Source organism: Dromiciops gliroides, chromosome 2 (genome assembly GCF_019393635.1).
Source record: "Dromiciops gliroides isolate mDroGli1 chromosome 2, mDroGli1.pri, whole genome shotgun sequence".
Lineage (NCBI taxonomy): Eukaryota > Metazoa > Chordata > Mammalia > Microbiotheria > Microbiotheriidae > Dromiciops > Dromiciops gliroides.
Window position 1 is genome coordinate 179,936,562 of NC_057862.1, and position 21,126 is coordinate 179,957,687.

Below are 21,126 nucleotides of genomic sequence, written 5' to 3' on the forward strand. Positions count from 1 at the left end.
ATGGGGCTTTGAGGAGATACTTCGTGAGGAGGCAAAGTTGTCTGGCTCAGGACTGCTGAAAATGTCCTTGTAACTTCATGCATGAGATTTCCCCCCCTTCTCCTATGAACTCCACAGATTTTTTGACAAAACAAAGAATAGTTGGGAAGATCGTAGCAGCTTTGAGAAAGTCCCTGGGAAATATGATATGCTGCAGATGGACTATACAACCAATACTCAGGTACACCCTAACCTTACCTCTGGGGAAAAGCTATTCTATCTCACTGTCAGGATGAGAGCTAACAAAATGTCAGTGCTATAGTCAGCACACCTTAGGTGGGGCTCCCTTTTCTCTTGAAGATTGACTATTTCCTGAGGACTAGGACTCATCAATTTTTGTGACTGATAAGCCTGGTTAGTTGGGAGTATGAGAATGAGACAGGGTAGACAGGAGGAGGGGGAACAGGTCTCTCTAATGTCCTTTGAGGTTATAGGGAACTTTCATTTACTGCTTTACAGTGCATTGGTAGAAGAATAGTATATAGAACAAGAAAGGTAGTGGTACAACCATCTTCTGCATTGGCAAAGTTTCATCTGGAGTTTTGTGTTCAGCTGTGGCTACCATTTTTTAAGCAGAGGGACAATGATAAATGGAAATGTGACCAGAGAATAGTGACCAGGATAGTTAGGGCTCTGGAAATAGCCAAAGGAATTGGAAATGTTTAGGTTGTAAAAGAGGACTAGGGACTTGACAGCTATCTTCAGGTATTTGAAAAAGCTGTTATTTGAAAAGGAACTAGATTGGGGCAGCTAGGTGGTGCAGTGGATAGAGCACTGGCCCTGGAGTCAGGGGTACCTGAGTTCAAATCCAGCCTCAGACACTTAACACTTACTAGCTGTGTGACCCTGGGCAAGTCACTTAACCCTAATTGCCTCACTAAAAAAAAAAAGAAAAGGAACTAGATTGATTCTGTATTGCTAAAGAGTGCAGATGTAGGAACAACAGCAGAAGTTACAGAGGCAAATTTGACTCAATAGAACTTTTTTGTTTTTGTTGGGCAATGGGGGTTAAGTGACTTGCCCAGGGTTACACAGCTAGTAAGTGTTAAGTGTCTGAGGCCAGATTTGAACTCAGGTACTCCTGAATCCAGGACTGGTGCTTTATCCACTGCGCCATCTAGCCGCCCCCTGGAAAGAAGTTTTTGAGAAGTAGGTGTAGTGGATAGAGAGTCATGCCTTGAAGTCAGGAGCATTTGGCTTGAAGTCCAGCATCATCTCATTATAATCACTTAACCTCTTAGGGCACCAGGCAATTCTTAGGACTTCCCATCTACATTGGTTGAGGAAGAGTCTCATGGAGGATTCCTTATGCCAATGAAATCATAGGTCTAGACCAAAAAAGGGAAAAAATAACTTTGTAATGATAAAAGATGTATAAAAATGGAATGGGCTGCCTCTAAGATGAGTTTGCCACTACAGAAAGTACTCAAGCAGAGACTGCATGACTTTTTTGGGGGTTTTGTACTGGATAGAACTAGATTACCTCTATAGTCCTCTCCAAATAGGTTCTATAATCTGTCTCAGGGTGAAGAAGAATCAAAGGAAGGGGCACTTGCTCCCATTTCACCTCCCAAAGTAGAGTCTCAGCTGGAACTTCAAGTCCAAGAGTTGATAGAGTTGATTTGCAACATTCAAACCATGGAAGAAATGATGGTGGAAATGAAGTATGATATCAAAAAAGCCCCACTGGGTATGATCCCTGTGTTGAATTCTTCCCTTCTTTTCCCAGTCCCCAAAGTGGGATATTCTTTCTTCCCCATGAATCTAGGTTGGACTTCCCTTGTAGTAGTATTGAATTGGAGGTAGCATATATGAGGAGGGGGAGCCTGGAATTTCTTTTAAATGGTCTAAAGGGAAATATCATTTAGGAAATCTGGTCTTTTTAACTGGGCCTACAGGAAAGCTGACAGTGGCACAAATCAAGGCAGGTTACGAGTCACTTAAGAAGATAGAAGATTGTATCCAGTCTGGTCACAGTGGGCGGACCCTGGTGGAAGCATGTAATGAGTTCTATACCAGGATCCCACATGACTTTGGGTAAGGTTGCTTCTGGGCTACCACCATCATAACATGACTTCAGTCTTCTGTCATTCCATGCCTGCCTAGGAATTTACCAGTAGAAGAATTACTTTATTGACATTCTCTCAGCCCTTGAGAAACAAAGGATTTTCTTAGATCCAAAGCTAGGATTGAACAACTTAGGAAGCTGGAAGTCCTTGAAATGCAGATTCTTGTTTATGAATAAGAGTCTTCTTGTCAGGTTATGTACCCAATCTTCAGCTAAATTAGAGTTTCTAGCTTTAGGAAGAATTGGACCGAAGTTTGTGAGCACTAGGGGAACACCCCTTTCTTTGACTACAAGTAGATTTATTACATATTATTTTCTGCAACTGTAAAAGAAGTCTAGCCATTTTCCCATGAGAACCTATTATGAGGAGATGAATGAAGTATCCATAAGCATCCCTTGTAGAAGGGAAATCTGCAGTCCTTCTTTGTGACCCAAGCCTTAGTTAGAAAATTAGAAAGTTTTTCCTTTCTGTCTCTGTTCTATTCATAGTTCCTATTTCTTCATATACTGGGAAATTCTATTATCAGTTTTTGGTCTTCTCTAAGTAATCTGATTCCTCAGTCCATTTTTTGATGGAGTTTATTTTAGTCCTTTGTCTGAGTCATTTTTCTTGTGAACTACTAACTTGTGTACACTAACAATTAAGTACATAACAGTTTGCTTATATCTCTGGCCCCAGGCTCCGCACTCCACCACTAATACGAACAGAGCAAGAATTGAAAGACAAGATACAGCTTTTAGAGGTGAGAGATATGTGGTTGATAGATGTCCTATTTCTCTTTGCTCTATTAGCCCCAGAATCTGTATCTCACTGCTACGTATTTTGTGCTTTTAGGCACTGGGAGACATTGAAATTGCTATCAAGCTGGTAAAGACAGAGCCAAAGACCCCAGAGCACCCCCTGGACCAGCATTATAGAAACCTGCATTGTGCTCTTCGCCCCTTGGATCATTCCTGTCATGAATTCAAAGTAATAAAAGATTTCTTCTTTTTTTCCCCCATTGAAAGTACTCCTACTTCCTTTTCCTGTGATCATTTCTGATATTAGGCTCTAGAATCCATGTTTAAAAATCCCAACAGTAATATTTTTTATTATTTTATTCTTAACATTTTATTTTTTCCAATTACATGTAAAGAATGTTTTCAACATTCCTTTTTGTAAGATTTTGAGTTCCAAATTTTTCTCCTTCCCTTCCTTCATCCCTCCCCAAGATAGTAATCAATCTGATATCAGTTATATATGTACAATCATGTTAAACATATTTCCATATTAATCATGTCGTGAAAGAGGAATCAGAACAAAAGGTAAAAACCACAAGAAAGAACCCTCCCCCCAAAAGTGAAAATAGTATGCTTTCATTTGCATTCAGATTTCGTAGTTTTTTTCTGTATATTCAGAGCATTTTTCATCATGAGTCTTTTGGAAATTATCTTGGATCATAGTATTGCTGAGAAGAGCTAAGTCTATCACAGTTGATCATCAAACAGTGTTGCTGTTACTGTGTATGATGTTCTCAACTATATTTTTAGCTAAGTGGGGATTCTTCCTAAATAGATTGTGAAATCTGTTAGGGACTGAGAGATACTTCTGCCTGGATGCATCAAGGAGCCTATGGGGTTGGTGATCCCAAACCCCAAATTGTTAATTTCTCCCATCTTCTCATCCAGGTGATCTCTCAGTATCTACATTCTACCCATGCTCCTACTCATAATGACTATACTATGACCTTGCTTGATGTCTTTGAAGTGGAGAAAGAGGGTGAGAATGAAGCCTTCAGGAAGGATCTACCCAACAGGTCTGAGTTTGTTTCTGGCCTTTGGTGTCTGTCTGATCTCTCTTCAACTAATTCCCTAAAGAACTGAATGTGATTTGCAGAGAGGGGGGAAAAGAAACTGGAGGCTTGGTCCTGTCCATAGCCTATCTGGAAGGGAAGCAACAAAAGATACAGATTGATACTAATGGCTCTTCCTTAGGATGCTGCTATGGCATGGTTCCCGATTGGGTAACTGGGTGGGAATCCTAAGCCATGGACTTCGTGTTGCCCCACCTGAAGCTCCCATCACAGGCTACATGGTAAGTAGTTGGAACTCTCAGGTTGAACAAGATAAGAGTCATGATCTTTCTTTGATGTCTTTAAAGTGGAACTTGTGCTGTTCTAGTGATAATTTCTGAGGTTTCACATAGCTCTAGCAAGTTTGGCCTCAACTCCCTTCAGTGGTCATGGAAATTGTGACTATGATGTCTGGGACTGATGTAAACTGAGGTACCTTTCACCTCCCCATGGACTCCCAACCAAACTTTACAGTTGTTTCTTAGGTATTCTGTCTAAGGAAAATAGAGTTTAGGATCTAGATACTCTGAACCTCTTTGATAGCTAGGGCTTTTCTTATAAGGTCTTAACTTCTAAAGGCTTTTTATGAAGGCTTCTAACTCTTAAAATAAAACAAAAACCTGTTCCTTTTTTCCCCCTAGTCCTTAGAAAGCAAAAGGCTCCACAACTCTCATTATGTCCATTCAACTAAAGTTGTAGGAAAACATAATAAAATTCCTAACCCCAGGGAATGAGTTGATCTTTTGCTCAAGATGTTTAAAATCTAGAGCTAGTGCTATATTCACCTATACCTTTTTTCCAAGGGCTCAGATGCTGACTTAGGTATCTGTCTGTCAATTGCAGTTTGGAAAAGGAATATACTTTGCTGACATGTCCTCCAAGAGTGCCAATTACTGCTTTGCCTCACGCCTGAAGGATGTAGGGCTGCTGCTGCTCTCAGAGGTGAGTAGGGGGCTCAGCTGATAGGACCCACCTTCTGTCAATATTAGCCCTCCTTCTCAGGGTCAGGGGAAAGGATGAAAATTAAAATCCTTTCCTAGGCTCTGTCATTTTCCACTACACTATTGCATTCAGCTGAAATGAGTTAGAAAATGATGAAAAGGCCAATTATCATCCTTCTCAGGGACAAGCATGATGGCTTACTGGGAGTCAAAAGATCAAGGTTCAAGTTCTAGACCTTCAAATTATCAGCTCTGTAACCTCAGGCTGCTTGGTTACTTCCACTCTATATGTCTGATGTTAATGAGATAACTGGTAACAATGATTCTACCAAAATCCTTCCCAGCTGTTATCACCACATCAACTATCAGAGGGGAAGTGTGGCATGTGAATTCCAAGGACATTTTCTTTTGCAGGTAGCTCTGGGTGAATGTAATGAGTTGCTGGCAGCCAATCCTGAAGCAGGAGGACTGCTACAGGGTAAACACAGTACCAAGGGAATGGGCAGGATGGCTCCCAATCCCTCCCATTATGTTACTCTGTAAGTATACATAATTATCTTGATCTGTTCCATTACTTTTTTTATTTCTTGGCCAGACAGGTTTTAACAAAGCCTTTCTCTCTTCTTTTCTTGGGCAGGAACGGAAGCACAGTACCCCTAGGCCCAGCAAGTGACACAGGAATTCTGAACCCACAGGGCTATACCCTCAATTACAATGAATTCATTGTCTATGACCCTAGCCAGGTTCGTATGCGATACCTGCTAAAAATTCGATTCAATTTCTCTCAGCTCTGGTGAGGGAGGAGATCCTTTGGTTTTTGCCCCCTTCGGCGAGCTCACCAGTGACAGATCAGACAATAGAGAACTTGTGATTTTGCTGATATTTTTGTATAATAAATATATTGAAAAGCTGGCATTATGGCATCCTCAAATTTTGTCTCCAGACAGATGATTGTCTGACCAACCATCTTACTACCATGACAGAAAGTACACATGGCCCTGGACATCTCCCACAGCCAGTTGCAGGGTGGACATAGGCCCAGGTCTTGGCTCCACACAGCTTACTGCTCCCTCACAACGGAAGAGGCCCCGCTGTAACAGACACAAGGACACAGTATCACTTTAAGACTTCCATGATGGAATGTGTAGACCTGGCCCAAATGCTAGTTTTTCCCTCCCTGTGCCATCCAGATCTCTGTGTTTCCATATCTACTGTCATGCTCACCAGCTGCAGGTTGGGTCTCTCCCAGAGCTTCACGTCTCGGTCCTCAGAGGCTGTCAGCAGCAGTTCAGGGAACACATGGAGGGCTGTGACTGATCCTGAATGGATCTAAAGAGAGACAGACAGGCATGCTAAGCTCCCCCAGAGCCCTAGCTACTACCAAACCCTCTTGCTTTCTGTCTAATCTCACCTTCTTGGAGTACCGTGTCTTGAAATTCCGGAACTTGAGTTCCTCATCTGTGTCCTGCCCTATGCTACTGGTGCCTGAGTCTTCCTCAGGGGTCCGTTCTGCCATGTTCCAAAGGACTCCTTCTGAGCTAGCATACATAAAAGCAGAGTCTGCCATTCCCAGGGCAGAGTTAGAACCAGAGCAAGCCACCAGGCCCTCAACATTCCCTCTACCCCTTAGGGCCTCCCTATTCTCTTGGATCCTTTGACAGCTTACCAGACTCAGGCTTGGCTTGGGTTATCCACAATGGGGTTCCTCTGGGATTTTCCAGCTCTAGAAAAATAGTCTCTCTGTGCTCCAGTATACTCGACTCTTTCTGCCGCTGTTGAGGGACAGGTGGGAACAGGCATGTACACACAAATGTGTATTATTTTCTTAACCAGCTGATTTCAGCCCTGATTCAATAGTAGTTTATCTGTAGGGTTCCCTGAACTATAGCTATCTGCTAACCTTAGCCCACCAAAGAAACCAACATATGAGTGCCCATGTTAGGCTCTATAGAGGATACAAAGTATAAGACAAAGCTTCTTAAACTGAGGGTTGCAACAAATGGGGTTGTGTAACTGAATGTAGAGGTTGCAAAAAATTTGGCAACATTGAAAGGTTATGTATACCTGTTTTAAATACCTATATACCTTGGGTTGCAAAAAGGGGTTCCAATTGGAAAAAGTTTAAAAAGCCTTGGTATAAGATATATCTGTCCCCAAGGAACTCTGTATAGGCAATTGACACAAATGCAAAAAGATAAATGAATCATGTGTGTATATTAATCCACAAGCCAGGCACCAAGCTAGGGATACAAATACAGAGAATCAAACTATCCATATTTTCAAAGAGCGTACACTTAGAGAAGCATTGAGCCACACATTCAAGACTTACGTAGACAAAGTGTAAACCATCCTGAGTGTCCTGGACAAACACACCATATTCTTTATGGGATAGAGTGTGCATAATGTAAGGGCATTTACACCTAGGATAATAGAAACAGATTGAACTTGGAACCTTTTTTCATGACTTAACGTAACAGGCTTAGCTTTAGAGAGAGACGGCTTGTGCTATATAAGTTAGAAAAAACCTTCATACTCTAAAGGTTCTTCCCACTCATTCCTCTACTTAGGAAGAAGGAAGTAGCTAAGATCTTACCAGGATTCAGAGACAGGAGAATCTAGATTCAGTAGCTGCATCCCCAAAAGTGGCTTTGTCAAGATGAGAGAGCAGCTATCTGGGGTCAAGTCCATAGCAGATATCAGAGTGTTCCTATCCTGCAGGTTCAGTTGAAGGTTACAGTCCAAGCTGGGAAATTAATAGAGGGGGAAAAATTGTCCAAATCCTATTGTATTCCACCAGAGCCACCCCTGGGTTACATGGGACTGAAATGGAAGCCGTGAAATCATTTTCCAATGGTCAGAATTCTTACAAAAGATTTTACCCAAATATTGAAAAGGGGCCTCCATCTGACCCAAGTTCCCATTTGCTCAGTGACTAGAGCCCGTTACCTCCATTTACTCCATTTCACCTGAAAATGTTAGGCACGAGGCCCGCCGTTCCCACTTGCCACTTGATGACGTTTTTGTCATTGATCAGGGAAAAGAAGGTTTGTGGAGAGGACCAGCACAGGGCACTGACTCGACCAGGGGCCTGGTAAAGATCACAAGGTGGACTCGGTGTCTTGGGCATAGAGCAAGCCTCCCTACCCAGCCTCCCTTTCAAACGTAGGCAGAACCTACTTTCCTAGGGCACCCAGGTGAGGCCCCAATAAAACTGAACACACTTCTACTCACTTGAGCTCTGGCTACAGCTTTGGCCTCCTGCCACAGGACTAGTTCCCCAGCCTGGCTTCCAGATACTGCCAGGGAACCATCTGGAGCCCAAGCCACAGCAGTAATGGCTGTGGGCCTCTCACCAGCACCTGTATCTTCTAGAGAGAAGGAGAGGCCTTATCAGAGCAAGAACAAGATACACTGACAACACAGTCAACATAGGCCACTCTTGTTAATCTGTGACAGTAAATTTTGGTACCAGTGAAAAGACAATCAACACAAACAACTACTTTTTGGCAAATACACTGTGTCAGGGTGTTTGCTGGGGAGTGTTTCTAGTGTCAAAATGTAACAGTTTAACAAACACATAAGGAGTCTGTAGAGATGTATATGCTAATAAAGTGGGATTAGAGTTGGAATGAGATGTGATCCAGGCTTTCCTTCTAGACACAAGCTCCCACCCGACTGACTCTCCCAGCTCCACTTACCCACTTTCTCAGGCACATGCCAGAGCCTCACTGAACCATCTTTCGAGGCAGTAAGCAGAATACCCAAGGGCTCTGAGGCTGCAGCTGAAATGATTGGACCACTATGTCCTAGAAGGGTATGTGTCTGAAGTACCTATAGGGAAGCAGAGATGGTTAAGTCACAGAACTATCTATGGTCAGGGCAGCATGATCTTCCCTCTTTCCCTCAACCACCACTGGGGACTCACCAACAGTGGATGCCACAGCCTTGTGGCTCCATCTAATCCAGCAGTTATTACCAAGAGCTCTGACCCAGGCTGTCCGGCTGATGAGAGATGGAGATGATGGAGGGAGAAGGTCAGACAGAGAGCCAAGAGAGGAAGAAGGAAAGGGATGGAAGGAGGGGGTTTTGTTACCTGGACGAGGCTCCTGGGTGGCCACACAGTGGCTGATGGGTCCTAAGTGTGCAGGAATGCTTGTCAGCTCCACGCCACGAAGATCCCACACTTTTAGCACTCCATCCCGATCCACAGATACCACATGCTCTTCCTGTTACACCCCCACATCAAAATCATGGTTATGTGAGGTTATGTGTGGGTTTTGCCACAGCTTGTGTCACACCCATTGCAGGAAAAGGGAAAGAACTGATAGAGCCTTAAGCTTAAGTGATCTGAAATAAGTAATCAAATCTAGAGAGGTAGTTAAGTGTGCTCACCACAACAATTCAATGATAAGCTCAATTTCGATGTATCATTCTTCCTCCTCGGAAGCATCCCATACCCTTCTAACCAGACCCTGGACTCCTACCTCCCTACCCCATCCAAATCAACTCAGTTCACTGCTCCCAGAGAACAGGGAATGCCTTTTGCCTCTCCTTGTATCCCCAAATCTTAGCTCAGGGTCTGGCACATAGGAGGTGTTTAATAAATGATTAATGGGACATCTAGGTGACGAAGTGGATAAAGCATTGGCCCTGGATTCAGAAGGACCTGAATTCAAATTTGACTTCAGACACTTGACACTAGCTGTATGACCCTGGGCAAGTCACTTAACCCTCACTGCCCCAATAAATAAATGAATAAATGAATGAATGAATGAATGAATGAATAAAGAAATACTTAATGACTGACTAACCAATACCCTTGAAAACTATACAGACAAAATATTCAGGACACTTGATTGCCCCAATTCTACTTTAGCATAAATAAGCCTACCCTCCAAATCCAGAGTATTCCTGAAGAGTATAGCTCACCCACCCTCCCCATGCTCATTTCCCCATCATGAAGCCCATCACTGCAATGCTTTCTCACCACAGCCACCACGGTGCTCACTGCACTCTGATGACCCAGAAACTGGCCAAGCTGCTGGTTGGACACTAGGTCCCATAGCCGCACAGAACCATCATTGGAGCAGGAGACCTGGAAGTTAGAGGCCATAGATGAGGGACATTCATTCATTCTTTTTTTTTTGGTGAGGCAATGAGGGTTAAGTGACTTGCCCAGGGTCACACAGCTAGTAAGTGTCAAGTGTCTGAGGCCAGATTTGAACTCTGCTCCTCCTGAATCCAGGACTGGTGCTTTATCCACTGCGCCACCTAGCTGCCCCCATTCATTCTCTTTTTATTTAGCAGTGGCTATATATAAGACACAGGGCTGGAGGCACAGGCTGTCTTCACTCCCTTACAGGGAGACATCCTGTTGGATACTGATTTGGCAAGAGACTAAGAGATGCTTGCCTGTCTATCCATCTGTCTAGATAAAGAGCTATCTAAAAAAATGGACATGTTGCTGCCAATCAACTGGGGAAGGAATAAATCATGGCGTACGAATGTAATGGAATATCATTGTGCCACATTCAACAATGAACATGAAGAATCTGTAGAAACAGGAAGCTAAGTGTGAATTGATAAAGCAAATAGAACCAGAGAAACAATATGTGCAATGACTTTAATAAGCTAAAATAACATTACAGTGAAGGCAAATGTTGTATTATGATAACCACTCAGCCCTGTGTAAAAAAAGATATGCACATGTACCTCCCTCCTTTCCTTTGAGAAGGAGGAAATTTCTGGTAAGAAATGTCTGTGCTATTTGATACCATCTAACAATTTTCCCAGTAAGCCCTCACTCTCTTCGTAACTTTCCTGTTGAGGGTAACACCATCCTCTCACAAACTAGGTGCTTGCACCTCACTCTCTCCCCCATAGCCAGTTTAGGTAAGGCCTGTCAATTTTACTTTCTTAATCTCTCTCATATACCCTACTCCCCACTTTGGTCTTGACACTGTCACCATTCTAGTGCAGACCCTTATCACCTCAAACCTGGACTATTATAAATAACCTTCTAGTTGGTCAACCTGCCTCAAAGTCTCTTCCTTCTCCAGTCCATCTCCACTGAGCTGTCAAATTGATCTTCCAAAAGTACAGGGCTGACCATATCACTCTCCCTCCTATTCAATAAACTCTTGTCATTTGTTGTTCAGTTCCATCTGACTTTTCATGTCTCCATTTGGGGTTTTCTTGGCATAGATACTTAAGTTGACTTTTTTTTTCTCCAGCTCATTTTACAGATGAGGAAACTGAGGCAAACAGTATTAAGTGACTTGCTCAGGGTCACACAGCTAATAAGTGACTGAGGACAGATATGAACACAGGAAAAGAAGTCTTCCTGACTCCAGGCCCTGCACTCTATCCACTATACCACTTAGCTGTCTTCAATAAAATCTAGTGCCCTGGTACCTCCAAGATGTATATGCCCGGGGGCGGCTAGGTGGCACAGTGGATAAAGCACCGGCCCTGGATTCAGGAGTTCCTGAGTTCAAATCCGGCCTCAGACACTTGACACTTACTAGCTGTGTGACCTTGGGCAAGTCACTTAACCCCCATTGCCCCGCAAAAAACAAAAAAACAACAACAAAAAAAGATGTATATGCCCTGTCACTTCCAAGATCAATTATAAAATCCTTTGTTTGGATTTTTTTTTGTTTTTTGTTTGTTTGTTTGTTTTTTGGTGAGGCAATTGGGGTTAAGTGACTTGCCTAGGGTCACATAGCTATTAAGTGTGAAGTGCCTGAGGCAGGATTTGACCTCAGGTCCTCCTGACTCCAGGGCCGGTGCTCTATCCACTGTGCAACCTAGTTTGGCTTTTAAATATCTTCATAACCTGATCCCCTTTTGTCTTTCCAGTCTTCTATCTTACTACTCACAATGTACTTTTTGATTCAGTGACACCAACTTACTGTTCCTTGAGCAAGGTGCTCCATCTCCGAACTCCAGATATTTTCAATGAATATTTCCCGTGTCTGGAATTCTCTCCCTCTTTATTTTCACTTCCTGCCTTCCTTCAAGTCCCAGCCATAATTAATCATACTTCCTATCAAGAAGCCTTTCCTAATCCCTCTTAATGCTAGTTAGTGCCTCCTTTCCGTTGATTTCCTCCATTTTCTCCTGTCTATATGCTGTTTATACATAGTTTGTTTGCATTTTATCTCCTCCTTTAGACTACAAGCTTCTTGAAGATAGGGACTGTCTTTTGCTTTTCTTTGGATCCCGAGGCACAATGTAGGTGCTCAATAAGCATTTGTTGACTTGATTTAGCCCTCCTGCTGTGTCATCTCCTCCTGGATATTTTCTCTTCACTTTCTCAACTGGCTTTTAATTACACTGTTCTCTTCTGGTCGTCCTCCTACATGACTCCTTCTTCTCAGTCTCTTGATAGATTATTTCTGTCATGTCTATTGTCAGTATACCTTAAGACTCTGCCCTGTGGCCTCTTCTCTCTATCTATACTTTCACCTGATAACCTCTTCAGGTCCCAGGGGTTGAATTGCCATCTCTACACAGCTGACTCCTAGATCTACATATCCAGATCCAGTTCCTCTCCTGTTTCAGGTCCACATAACCACTGACCTATTGGACATTTCAAAACGGATGCTTCACAGAAATCTCAAACTTAACATGTCCCAAGGGGCAGCTAGGTGGCACAGTGGATAAAGCACCAGCCCTGGATTCAGGAGGACCTGAGTTCAAATTCGACCTCAGACACTTGACACTTACTAGCTGTGTGACTCTGGGCAAGTCACTTAACCCTTATTGCTCCACAAAAACAAAACAAAAAACTTAACATGTCCCAAACAGAACTCATTATCTTTTCCCCAGAACCTACCTCTCTTCTAAACTTGAGAGCACTACCAGCCATCAGGTCTGCCAGGTTCTCAGCCTGAGGATGAGGATCACCCCTCACCTTTGCTCATCCTACACATCCAATCAGATGCCAAACCTGGCCACCTGTATCTTCACAACATTTCCCACATAGACCCCCTTCTCTTCATTCACACGGCTACCACCCTAGTTAAGGGTCTCACCTGGACTATTGCAGTAGCATTGGTCTCCCAGCCACCAAAGTGATTTCCCTTAAGTGTAGATCTCACTATGTCACCCCCTTAAGCCCAAAATTCCAGGGGCTTCTGATTGTGATTTTCTATAGGAGAAAATATAAACTCCTCTGTTTGGCATTTGAAACTTTTCATAACCTGCTCCTATTCTACCTTTCCAACCTTTTAAAAAATTCCCCTCTACATACTTTGTGATCTAGCCGTACCTACTTGCTTGCTGGTCTCCATACATATGTTCTATCTCCATCCTCCTTACCTTTGTACTGACTGACTCCCATGCCTGGCATACTCTCCCTCCCCACTTCAGCCCTCTTGTAATCCCTGGTTTCGGGGTGGCTAGGTGGCGCAATGGATAAAGCACCGGCCTTGGATTCAGGAGTACCTGAGTTCAAATCCAGCCTCAGACACTTGACTTACTAGCTGTGTGACCCTGGGCAAGTCACTTAACCCCCACTGCCCAGAAAAAAAAAAAAAAAAGTAATCCCTGGTTTCCATCAGGACTTACATGCCACCTTCTGCATGTGGCTTTTCCTGGTCTCCCCATCCCTTCCTTTCGACCCCAGAGGTCAGTGCCTTCCCCTCCCCCCAAGGCTACAGTTTATCTGCTCTCTGTGTGATCTGTCTCTATCTGCATATGTATATGCCATCTCCCCCCCCCCCCTTCGACTATTTATGTGAGCCACTGACTAGATAGTGTCTGTGACACAGTAGGTGCTTAATAAATGCTTGCTGGTCAGCTGGTTTTGCTTAACAGTCTTTGTGACAAAGGAAAACTCAGGATTTGGGGTAGTATATCAGGAAATGACTAATCTAAAAACAAAAGATATCAAGTAAATAAAAAGGAGATAGCTACCTAGAGGTAGGGGTAGGAACAAATGGATTCCTACAATGGTGCTCTGATTATTTCAAGCCCTGGGCCTAGAGTAAGGAAGACCTAAGTTCAAATCTAGTTTCAGACAAATATGAGCTGTGTGACTCTGGGAAAATCAACGTAACCTCTGTTTGCCTCAGTTTCCTCGACTGTAAAATGGAGATAATATGCTATTACCTACTTTGCAGAGTTGTTGTGAGGATCAAAGGAGATATTTATAAAAAATACAAGACAGGGGCAGCTAGGTGGCACAGTGGATAAAGCACTGGCCCTGGATTCAGGAGGACCTGAGTTCAAATCCAGCCTCAGACACTTGACACTTACTAGCTGTGTGACCCTGGGCAAGTCACTTAACCCTCATTGCCCTGCAAAAAAACCCAAAAAAACCCCCCAAACCAAAAATACAATACAGTGCCTGGCACATATAAATTCTTATTACCTTCCCCTCTCCCTTCCCTTATTCAACAAAGCCAGAGGCAAGATTCTTGGGTTCCAGCCCTGGATCATCATCCATGCCATACCCACTGTGACATTCAATTAGTCACTCTATTTATGTGAGCATGCCTTTCCCTCATGAACCCATGGGAGATACAACTCTATTCATTTCTACTAGATAAAAATCTTCAAACTCCACAGAAGTAGTGGGAACTCAGGGGTCAAACTAAGGGGTGAATGGCTGAAGGGGTTAGGGAACCTGACATCCGCCCTATTAAAACATCTTTTCTTACAAAAAGCATTTCCCACTTACCAGAATGGTATCCTTGGTCCAGGAGCAACCAGTGACCCAGTCACGGTGACAAGCAAGAAGAGAATAAATCAGAACAGGAGCCTCGGGCGTCCTTACATCCCAACACAGAAGACTCTGTGAGAAGAGACATTAGGATGAAGGACAAGCCAAGAACAAAGGGACAGGTGTGGTAAAGCTAGAAAAGACTGGCAGGGACAGCTAGGTGACGCAGTGGATAAAGCACTGGTCGTGGATTCAGGAGGAACTGAGTTCAAATCTGGTCTCAGACACATAAGACTTACTAGCTGTGTGACCCTGGGCAAGTCACTTAACCCCCACTGCCCTGCAAAAAAAAAGAAAGAAAGAAAGAAAAGACTGGCAAAGGAGTGAGCAGATGTAGTATGAAGGGAAGGGAAGTAAATAGAATCAAATGTCTTGGACTAACAGTACCCAGAGCAGACAGATTAGATATAAATATAGATGTACATGTAGGTATTGATATAGATATGTAGATAGGTATCAACTGAACTTCTCCATAGTATCTAGGATTTGAGAGAAAATAAATTGAGCATGAAAGCTTGGGAAGTCATTCTATTCTAGAAGTATCTGGTTCCATTTTGGAACAATCTCTCTTCCTGAACATATGTAAAATGTCCTTTAGTACTTCTATATTTGACCCTATATGGGTCAAATTTGTCAATGGGGAAAAAAAAGACCTCTTTACTTTTCTTTTCCTTTTGTATTTTGATAAAAACTAAAGAAATTAGAACTGTCAAAATTTATCTTGGGGAAAACTCAGAATTGGGTTTCTTTGGTGTTGTGGATCTTATTTAATGTTTAATGTTATGGAAACTCTTGGCTAGGAGTTGAGAAATCCAGTAATGTCAGTTGGCTACAGAGGACTAGTGTGGCAGAGCAAGAGTGGTAGCAAGGCCAATATGGTAATTCTTTTGAGGCTTACCTGATCCCTGCTGCCAGTGGCCAGGATATCCCCATCAGGGCTGAAGCTGCAGCAGGTGACGGGGCCTGTGTGTCCACAGAGTTCTACACCAGGATGGAATGCTTCTGCCATCTCTGGTTGGATCAGGAACGGTAGTGACCATAACCGTACAGTAAAGTCCTCTAAAGTAAGCAATGAGGGGGAGGATACAGACTCTTAGAAAAGGAGATAGGAAAAGGATGCCCACGATACCAGATCCCACCCCAAGGGAAGGACAAAAAAAGACAAATGTGTGCTAAGTCTCTAGGGACTGAGAAAAGATTTAAAGGCATAGGGAACAAGGATAGGCAGGAGGCAAGGATCAAGAAGGAATCTTCCCTACTCCATCTATCTTTACAAGTCCAACTCAAATCCCCTGTCCCTCCCAAAGTCCTCCCTAATCTTTTAGTTAATCTGCCCATATGACCTCCAAAGGTACTTTCTACCTCTCTTCCATATGTACGCAGCAGGTATTATTCTGTATTATAATCATTTGTGTATATATCATATCCCACTGCTGGGTCAGGAACTATAACTTATCCAAACTTTATTCTCCTCCAGAACCTTGCACAGTATTTTGCACACAACAGGTGCTTGATTAAAGTGGAGGGAACTGAAATGAATTGAATTGAACAAAAATGGACCAGAGTAACTAGCTCTATGGAGGTGAGTGGTTAGGACACAGATATGCACTGTAGCTGGGTTTCTAGGTTCAAAGACAAGATACAGTGTCATGTCGACAGAAGGTATTTAATAAATATGTTGAATTGAATAAGTGATGTGAATGTGTTACGTTAGGCCCATCTAGCCCCTATCAATGTTGATGCTGCCCCACTTCAACTTGATCCTCATCACAACTTTGCAATTCTTCAGTCATTGATGCTACCGTGACTCTTTCCAAGTTTATCCCCAAACTCCCAGTGCCAACTCTCAACATCTTTCTATTCTTAGCAGATGACAGTGCCTCTCCTCCACTGAAATGAATGAGGCCATAGTGTATGACGTGCCTCCTATACCTGCATCTTGACTGCAGTGTCCTCTCTTTTTCCCCTCTCACCTTAGAAGAGCTCTCTCTTGACTAACAAAGTAATAGTTTACATAATTGCACATGTATTACCTATATCTGATTGCTTACTGCCTCAGGGAAAGGGGTGGGGAGGGAGGGAAAGAGAGGTAGAATTTGGAACTCAAAACTATCAAGAAAAATGTTTGTTTTTGTTTTTGTTTTTGTTTTTGTTTTTGTTTTTGTTTTGGTGAGGCAATTGGGGTTGAGTGACTTGCCCAGGGTCACACAGCTAGTAAGTGTTAAGTGTCTGAGGCCGCATTTGAACTCAGGTCCTCCTGAATTGAGGGCCAGCACTTTATCCACTGCGCCACCTAGCTGCCCCTATAAAAATTTAAAAAGAAAAAGAACTCTCCTTCCCAAAGCTAATTAACTCTTCCTATCTGCATAAGTCTACCTGATTTATGGGGACTAAGACTAGGTCTCCAGGATTGGACTGGCCCTCACATCCACTCCTATTCCAGATATCATATGCCTGGCCCATGAACATTTCCTCTGCCCATTCCTTTGGCTTACCTGAGGCAGAGGCAAAGAGTTCCTGGGAGGTAGCCAGACCCAATATAGCCTTCTGATGTGCAGGTAGAAGCCAGAGACAGCGGGGAGCTACATCTCCAAGCACCCAGCACCAAAGAGTCCCATCTTCTCTGCCACTCACCAGGATCTTGTGGTTCAACCAGGCTAGTGCAGATACTGCCACGTCTGACACTGGGCACTGATGCTCCTCAGTACCTGGACAAAGAGAGAGCAGTTTAGAGGGGGGTCCAAGGTTTGACTGCTACCCAGGCTCCTATGTCCTTCCCCCATTTATTTCTCTTGCTACCCCAAATGCCAATACCTGAAGAGATACCGTAGATTCTGATGCCATTTGTGCGGTAACCAACAGCCACATAAGACCTATCTGGACTGATTGCCACAGAGAGGGCAGGTGAGAGGGGCAAGGAGCCTAAAGCCCCCTTGGGCCGGCCCAGGAATCCTGACCACACCTGTACCTGTAGCCCAATGTAAAAAGTGAAACCAACAGATTATCCAATACACAAAGAAAGCTGCTCCTCACACCTAGTGATCGGAAATTCAGAGGCTCTCAACACAAAAGTTACCAAATATTGGGCACCCACTTAGAACAAACCCTGCCCTTGCCCAAGATTCCATTTCTCCTGAGTCACTTTCTCCAACAGAGGCACTCTTCTAAATCTGTCTCCCCAGGGATACATCTCCACAGAGGTTCTCCTACTAAAATTACAGAGACTCTTCCCCAGTAAAGACAGACACAAAGCCCCCACTTTGCCTCCCCAATACCCCCAAGGCCCACAGAAAAATCAGCTATCCCTCGTAGGGGCTCTCCTCTCTCTGACCCTCCATCTCGGCCAACCCCGGGCTGACCTTGCCATCCTCTCCAGCAGTTAGCAGCTGGCGTCCAGATTTTAGGAAAAGAGCAGAAGCAACATATCCTTGGTGGGCAGGGAAGGTAGCTAGGCGTGCTCCCTTCTGCCAAGCCCACAGTTCAACAGTCCCATCCAGACGGCTGGCAGCCAAGACTGACCCAGGAGGGGCAAATGTCACAGTATGGACTGAGGACCCTGGTTCCCCCAGCTCCTACAAGGTTAGGAGGAAAGAAAAGAGGACATCATAAGAACACTTTCTACCCCACCCCTTCAATATGCCAAGCCTTCAAATACATTCTTCCCCACCCATACTGGTCCTTCCTTCTTCTATCTCCACTGTAATTTATTCTTTCTCACCATGGTCACTTTGAGGCTGTCCACTCGTAGGACACTTAGGCGCCCAGCCCAGTTTCCTGTGATGATCACCTGTCCCTCAGGGTGAAAGGCAACACAGTTCAGGGGCTTCTGGGACAAGTGCTGGGCATCCAGCTTTCCATTAATGGTGTCCCACAGCTGCAGACAGGGAGGACAGACATTAGGGACAATGTACTAGGTCCTGAGGTCCCCACATCCAGACACACTTTCCTAATTTGAGCTCTCAGAGGATCCAAACATCATTTTATCCAATCCCTTGCCTCCTTGCAATTGGGATCCCCTCCCATCAAGTCAGATGGCAGCCTGCTGGCTCTGACTGAGGAAAAGCAATTTATTCTGAATCAGCTCTATAGGGCTCTCTCTTAGTCAGTTTGTTATCCCTTATGACAACTATGTCTTCTTTTATGTCCAACCCTAGGTCCACAACTTTACCTTGAGATATCTATCTAGGGACACGGTGGCCAGTAGCCGGCGATCAGGGTTCAGGCAGCAGTCAGTGATCTGGAGCTGGTGGGCTCTGGTTTGGAAAACACTGAGACCAGGAAACTCAAGTCAGGCCTGTGGACCTCCTCCCCTCCCTCAGTGAGCTCTCTGGCTCTACTGCTTCTCTCCCTCTAACCCCTGTCACCCTCCCACTATCAATCATCAGGTGATTGCAACCTCAACCTTAGAGAAGGAAGGACCAAGAGTGAGGGAGATTATACTGGTAAGGATCAAGGCTGGTCTCTGGGGAAATTGAAGGTCTTACCGCCAACCACCCTGGAGGTCCCAGAGCTCCAGGAGACCATCCATGGCTGTGAGGAAGAGAGTGGTATTCGAGGGGAATAAACAAGAAGAGATTCCATCACAGCCACTCACTATGGACTTCTCCTCCTGTGGATACAGCGAAGCTCTGTTTAGCTCATACTCTCATTCTCTCACGTTCCTGACTTCTGATCCCAACCCAAAAAGGTATGAGAAAACATAGTACCTTCCTAACCCCAGGGCAGTCTGAGCTCCTCTGTACTCAGATAACTTTTTTGAAGAAAGGATGCTCAGCCCAGTCCTAGATCACTCCTCTTTCCAAGGACCTTGGATCTTCTCTAAAGTTATAGTGGTCATGAAAAACTCTGAACCAGGACCCCAGGCCTGACCTACCTTGCCAGCCTTCTCTCCTTACTTATGTAAGTCCTCTACTCCACCCAGCCAGATTTACTCACTGTCCCCTCAACATGTCAAAGTCATTTTCACCCAAGCAGGTCCTATCATATTAGCACTTCAAAAACAGATTCACTGACAGTTGTATATGCCCGGAATATAATGGACACTTGACAAATATGCATTTTAATTAATTTGAATCCTCTAAGGACTACCCTAGTTAAGTTTGGAGCAGCTCATCATCAAGAATGCAATGCAGTGATAGGCCATGGTAATTCAGGAAGAATATTTACAGAGTTTTATTAGATCTGAGACTATGGGGTGTGTGTTTGTGGGGGGTCTTGGAGAAGTGAAGGATTCACTGGAAAGTGACAGTGATCTAAAAAAAGGAAAGAGTATCAAAAATACACTAAGAAGGCACAAAGTCACAATCTGCATCAGTAAAAGGAAAACCACATAATGCTGAAATTCTACATCTTTGCTATATTGTCATATGGTACTAGTCATCATCTTTTTTATGGTCCTATACTATCCTTCATAAGGTCCTGGAATTCAGGGCCCATATCTTACTCTCCTTGGAATCTCTCTGCAGCCTTTTAATAGTCTTTAACACTTGCTCAATCACTTTCATTGACTGATGAATTATTCTAAGAAGTCCTTGTCCCCTGGTCTTCAGGATTTGAGGGATGAATCAGTTGAAAAGGCAGAAGTGACATCATCCCAAGATGAATTTGGTTGTCACTTGGTCTATACGGGCAGGCTATTGAGCCATCCTGAAGGACTCTTGCTCTTCCTCCAACTTCTTCACTCCCTCCCATTGGTCTCCTACCTGCCAGGTACATGTGTCCAACAGGTGAACAATCCCACTGGCGGTAGCCACCACCGCCCGTTGTCCATTGGGGGAAAGACCCACAGCTGTAGGAGTCGAGGGAAGTGCCAGAGACAGGCTGGAACTACAAAAGGAAGTGTGAGAAAGGGAGGTACAAGTTAGAGGAGAAAATGGAAAAAGAAAGAAGTGAGGGAAGATGGAGAGGGAGGAGGGAAAAGAGGGAGAAGGAGGAAACCAAGATGGATATGGGGAGGAGGCAAAGGGAAAGGAAAAAAGGGAGAGGGGAAAAGGGAAGGAGAATGAGTAGAATGCTCTAATATGTACCACTATGGAAATCTACAAATATGGAAATAAAACTAAAGAACTCACACCCTTTTTTCCTCAATGATTGGGTTTGTCTCTCTTATCTATTATGTAAATATGAATACCTTTGTTATTCCAGAGTACCCTCTCTTCCCATCTCTAAAGTATTCCTCAGTTAATTCTTCTCCCCCCCCCCACTTCCCTCTACTACATGACTTTCAAGACCCCTGTCCCTCTCCCTTTCCCATCTCCCCAGATTCAATGGATGAGGCAGGGGCTTAAGCCTTCCCCCTTCCCAATATCATTGCCCCACTCTCCATGAATCATCATTTGAATTACGGGGCCTCTAGCTATGCTACCTCCTTTTAAAATCTTAGTCACCATTGTTCTGTGCCTCAACCACCCACCTATTCCCACCATCTTAAAAGACTCCAGCCCCTAACTCAAGTCCTCACTCTCCAATACATCTCCTATAACATGAGCATCCACAATGCCATTTGACACTCTCACC

The 21,126-nt window shown here is 44.0% G+C and overlaps 2 protein-coding genes across 3 annotated transcripts in view; one reads left to right on the forward strand and one right to left on the reverse strand.

Annotated features, from left to right (window-relative positions):
• The window catches only part of PARP2 (poly(ADP-ribose) polymerase 2), a 16,301-nt gene extending 10,624 nt beyond the window's left edge, over positions 1-5,677 (forward strand). For both annotated transcript variants that reach the window (XM_043984498.1, XM_043984499.1), the window contains exons 10-19: positions 118-220; positions 1,564-1,729; positions 1,938-2,076; positions 2,787-2,850; positions 2,943-3,077; positions 3,776-3,903; positions 4,082-4,181; positions 4,783-4,881; positions 5,295-5,419; positions 5,518-5,677. In XM_043984498.1, coding sequence (XP_043840433.1) covers positions 118-220; positions 1,564-1,729; positions 1,938-2,076; positions 2,787-2,850; positions 2,943-3,077; positions 3,776-3,903; positions 4,082-4,181; positions 4,783-4,881; positions 5,295-5,419; positions 5,518-5,677 — 1,219 coding nt within the window. The remainder of the gene's footprint in view (positions 1-117; positions 221-1,563; positions 1,730-1,937; positions 2,077-2,786; positions 2,851-2,942; positions 3,078-3,775; positions 3,904-4,081; positions 4,182-4,782; positions 4,882-5,294; positions 5,420-5,517) is intronic.
• Positions 5,678-5,765: 88 nt separating this feature from the next.
• Positions 5,766-21,126, reverse strand: part of TEP1 (telomerase associated protein 1) — a 58,191-nt gene continuing 42,830 nt past the window's right edge. Inside the window, exons 36-56 of the mRNA XM_043984497.1 lie at positions 20,313-20,436; positions 19,095-19,219; positions 18,779-18,878; positions 18,329-18,484; positions 17,970-18,182; positions 17,425-17,578; positions 17,106-17,318; positions 15,509-15,669; positions 14,569-14,682; positions 9,868-9,975; positions 8,974-9,106; positions 8,806-8,882; positions 8,579-8,711; positions 8,112-8,248; positions 7,847-7,968; positions 7,474-7,623; positions 7,210-7,300; positions 6,547-6,652; positions 6,292-6,440; positions 6,105-6,209; positions 5,766-5,971 (exon numbers count right to left, since the gene is read on the reverse strand). Coding sequence (XP_043840432.1) covers positions 5,852-5,971; positions 6,105-6,209; positions 6,292-6,440; positions 6,547-6,652; positions 7,210-7,300; positions 7,474-7,623; positions 7,847-7,968; positions 8,112-8,248; positions 8,579-8,711; positions 8,806-8,882; positions 8,974-9,106; positions 9,868-9,975; positions 14,569-14,682; positions 15,509-15,669; positions 17,106-17,318; positions 17,425-17,578; positions 17,970-18,182; positions 18,329-18,484; positions 18,779-18,878; positions 19,095-19,219; positions 20,313-20,436 — 2,791 coding nt within the window. The 3' untranslated portion in view covers positions 5,766-5,851. The remainder of the gene's footprint in view (positions 5,972-6,104; positions 6,210-6,291; positions 6,441-6,546; positions 6,653-7,209; positions 7,301-7,473; positions 7,624-7,846; positions 7,969-8,111; positions 8,249-8,578; positions 8,712-8,805; positions 8,883-8,973; positions 9,107-9,867; positions 9,976-14,568; positions 14,683-15,508; positions 15,670-17,105; positions 17,319-17,424; positions 17,579-17,969; positions 18,183-18,328; positions 18,485-18,778; positions 18,879-19,094; positions 19,220-20,312; positions 20,437-21,126) is intronic.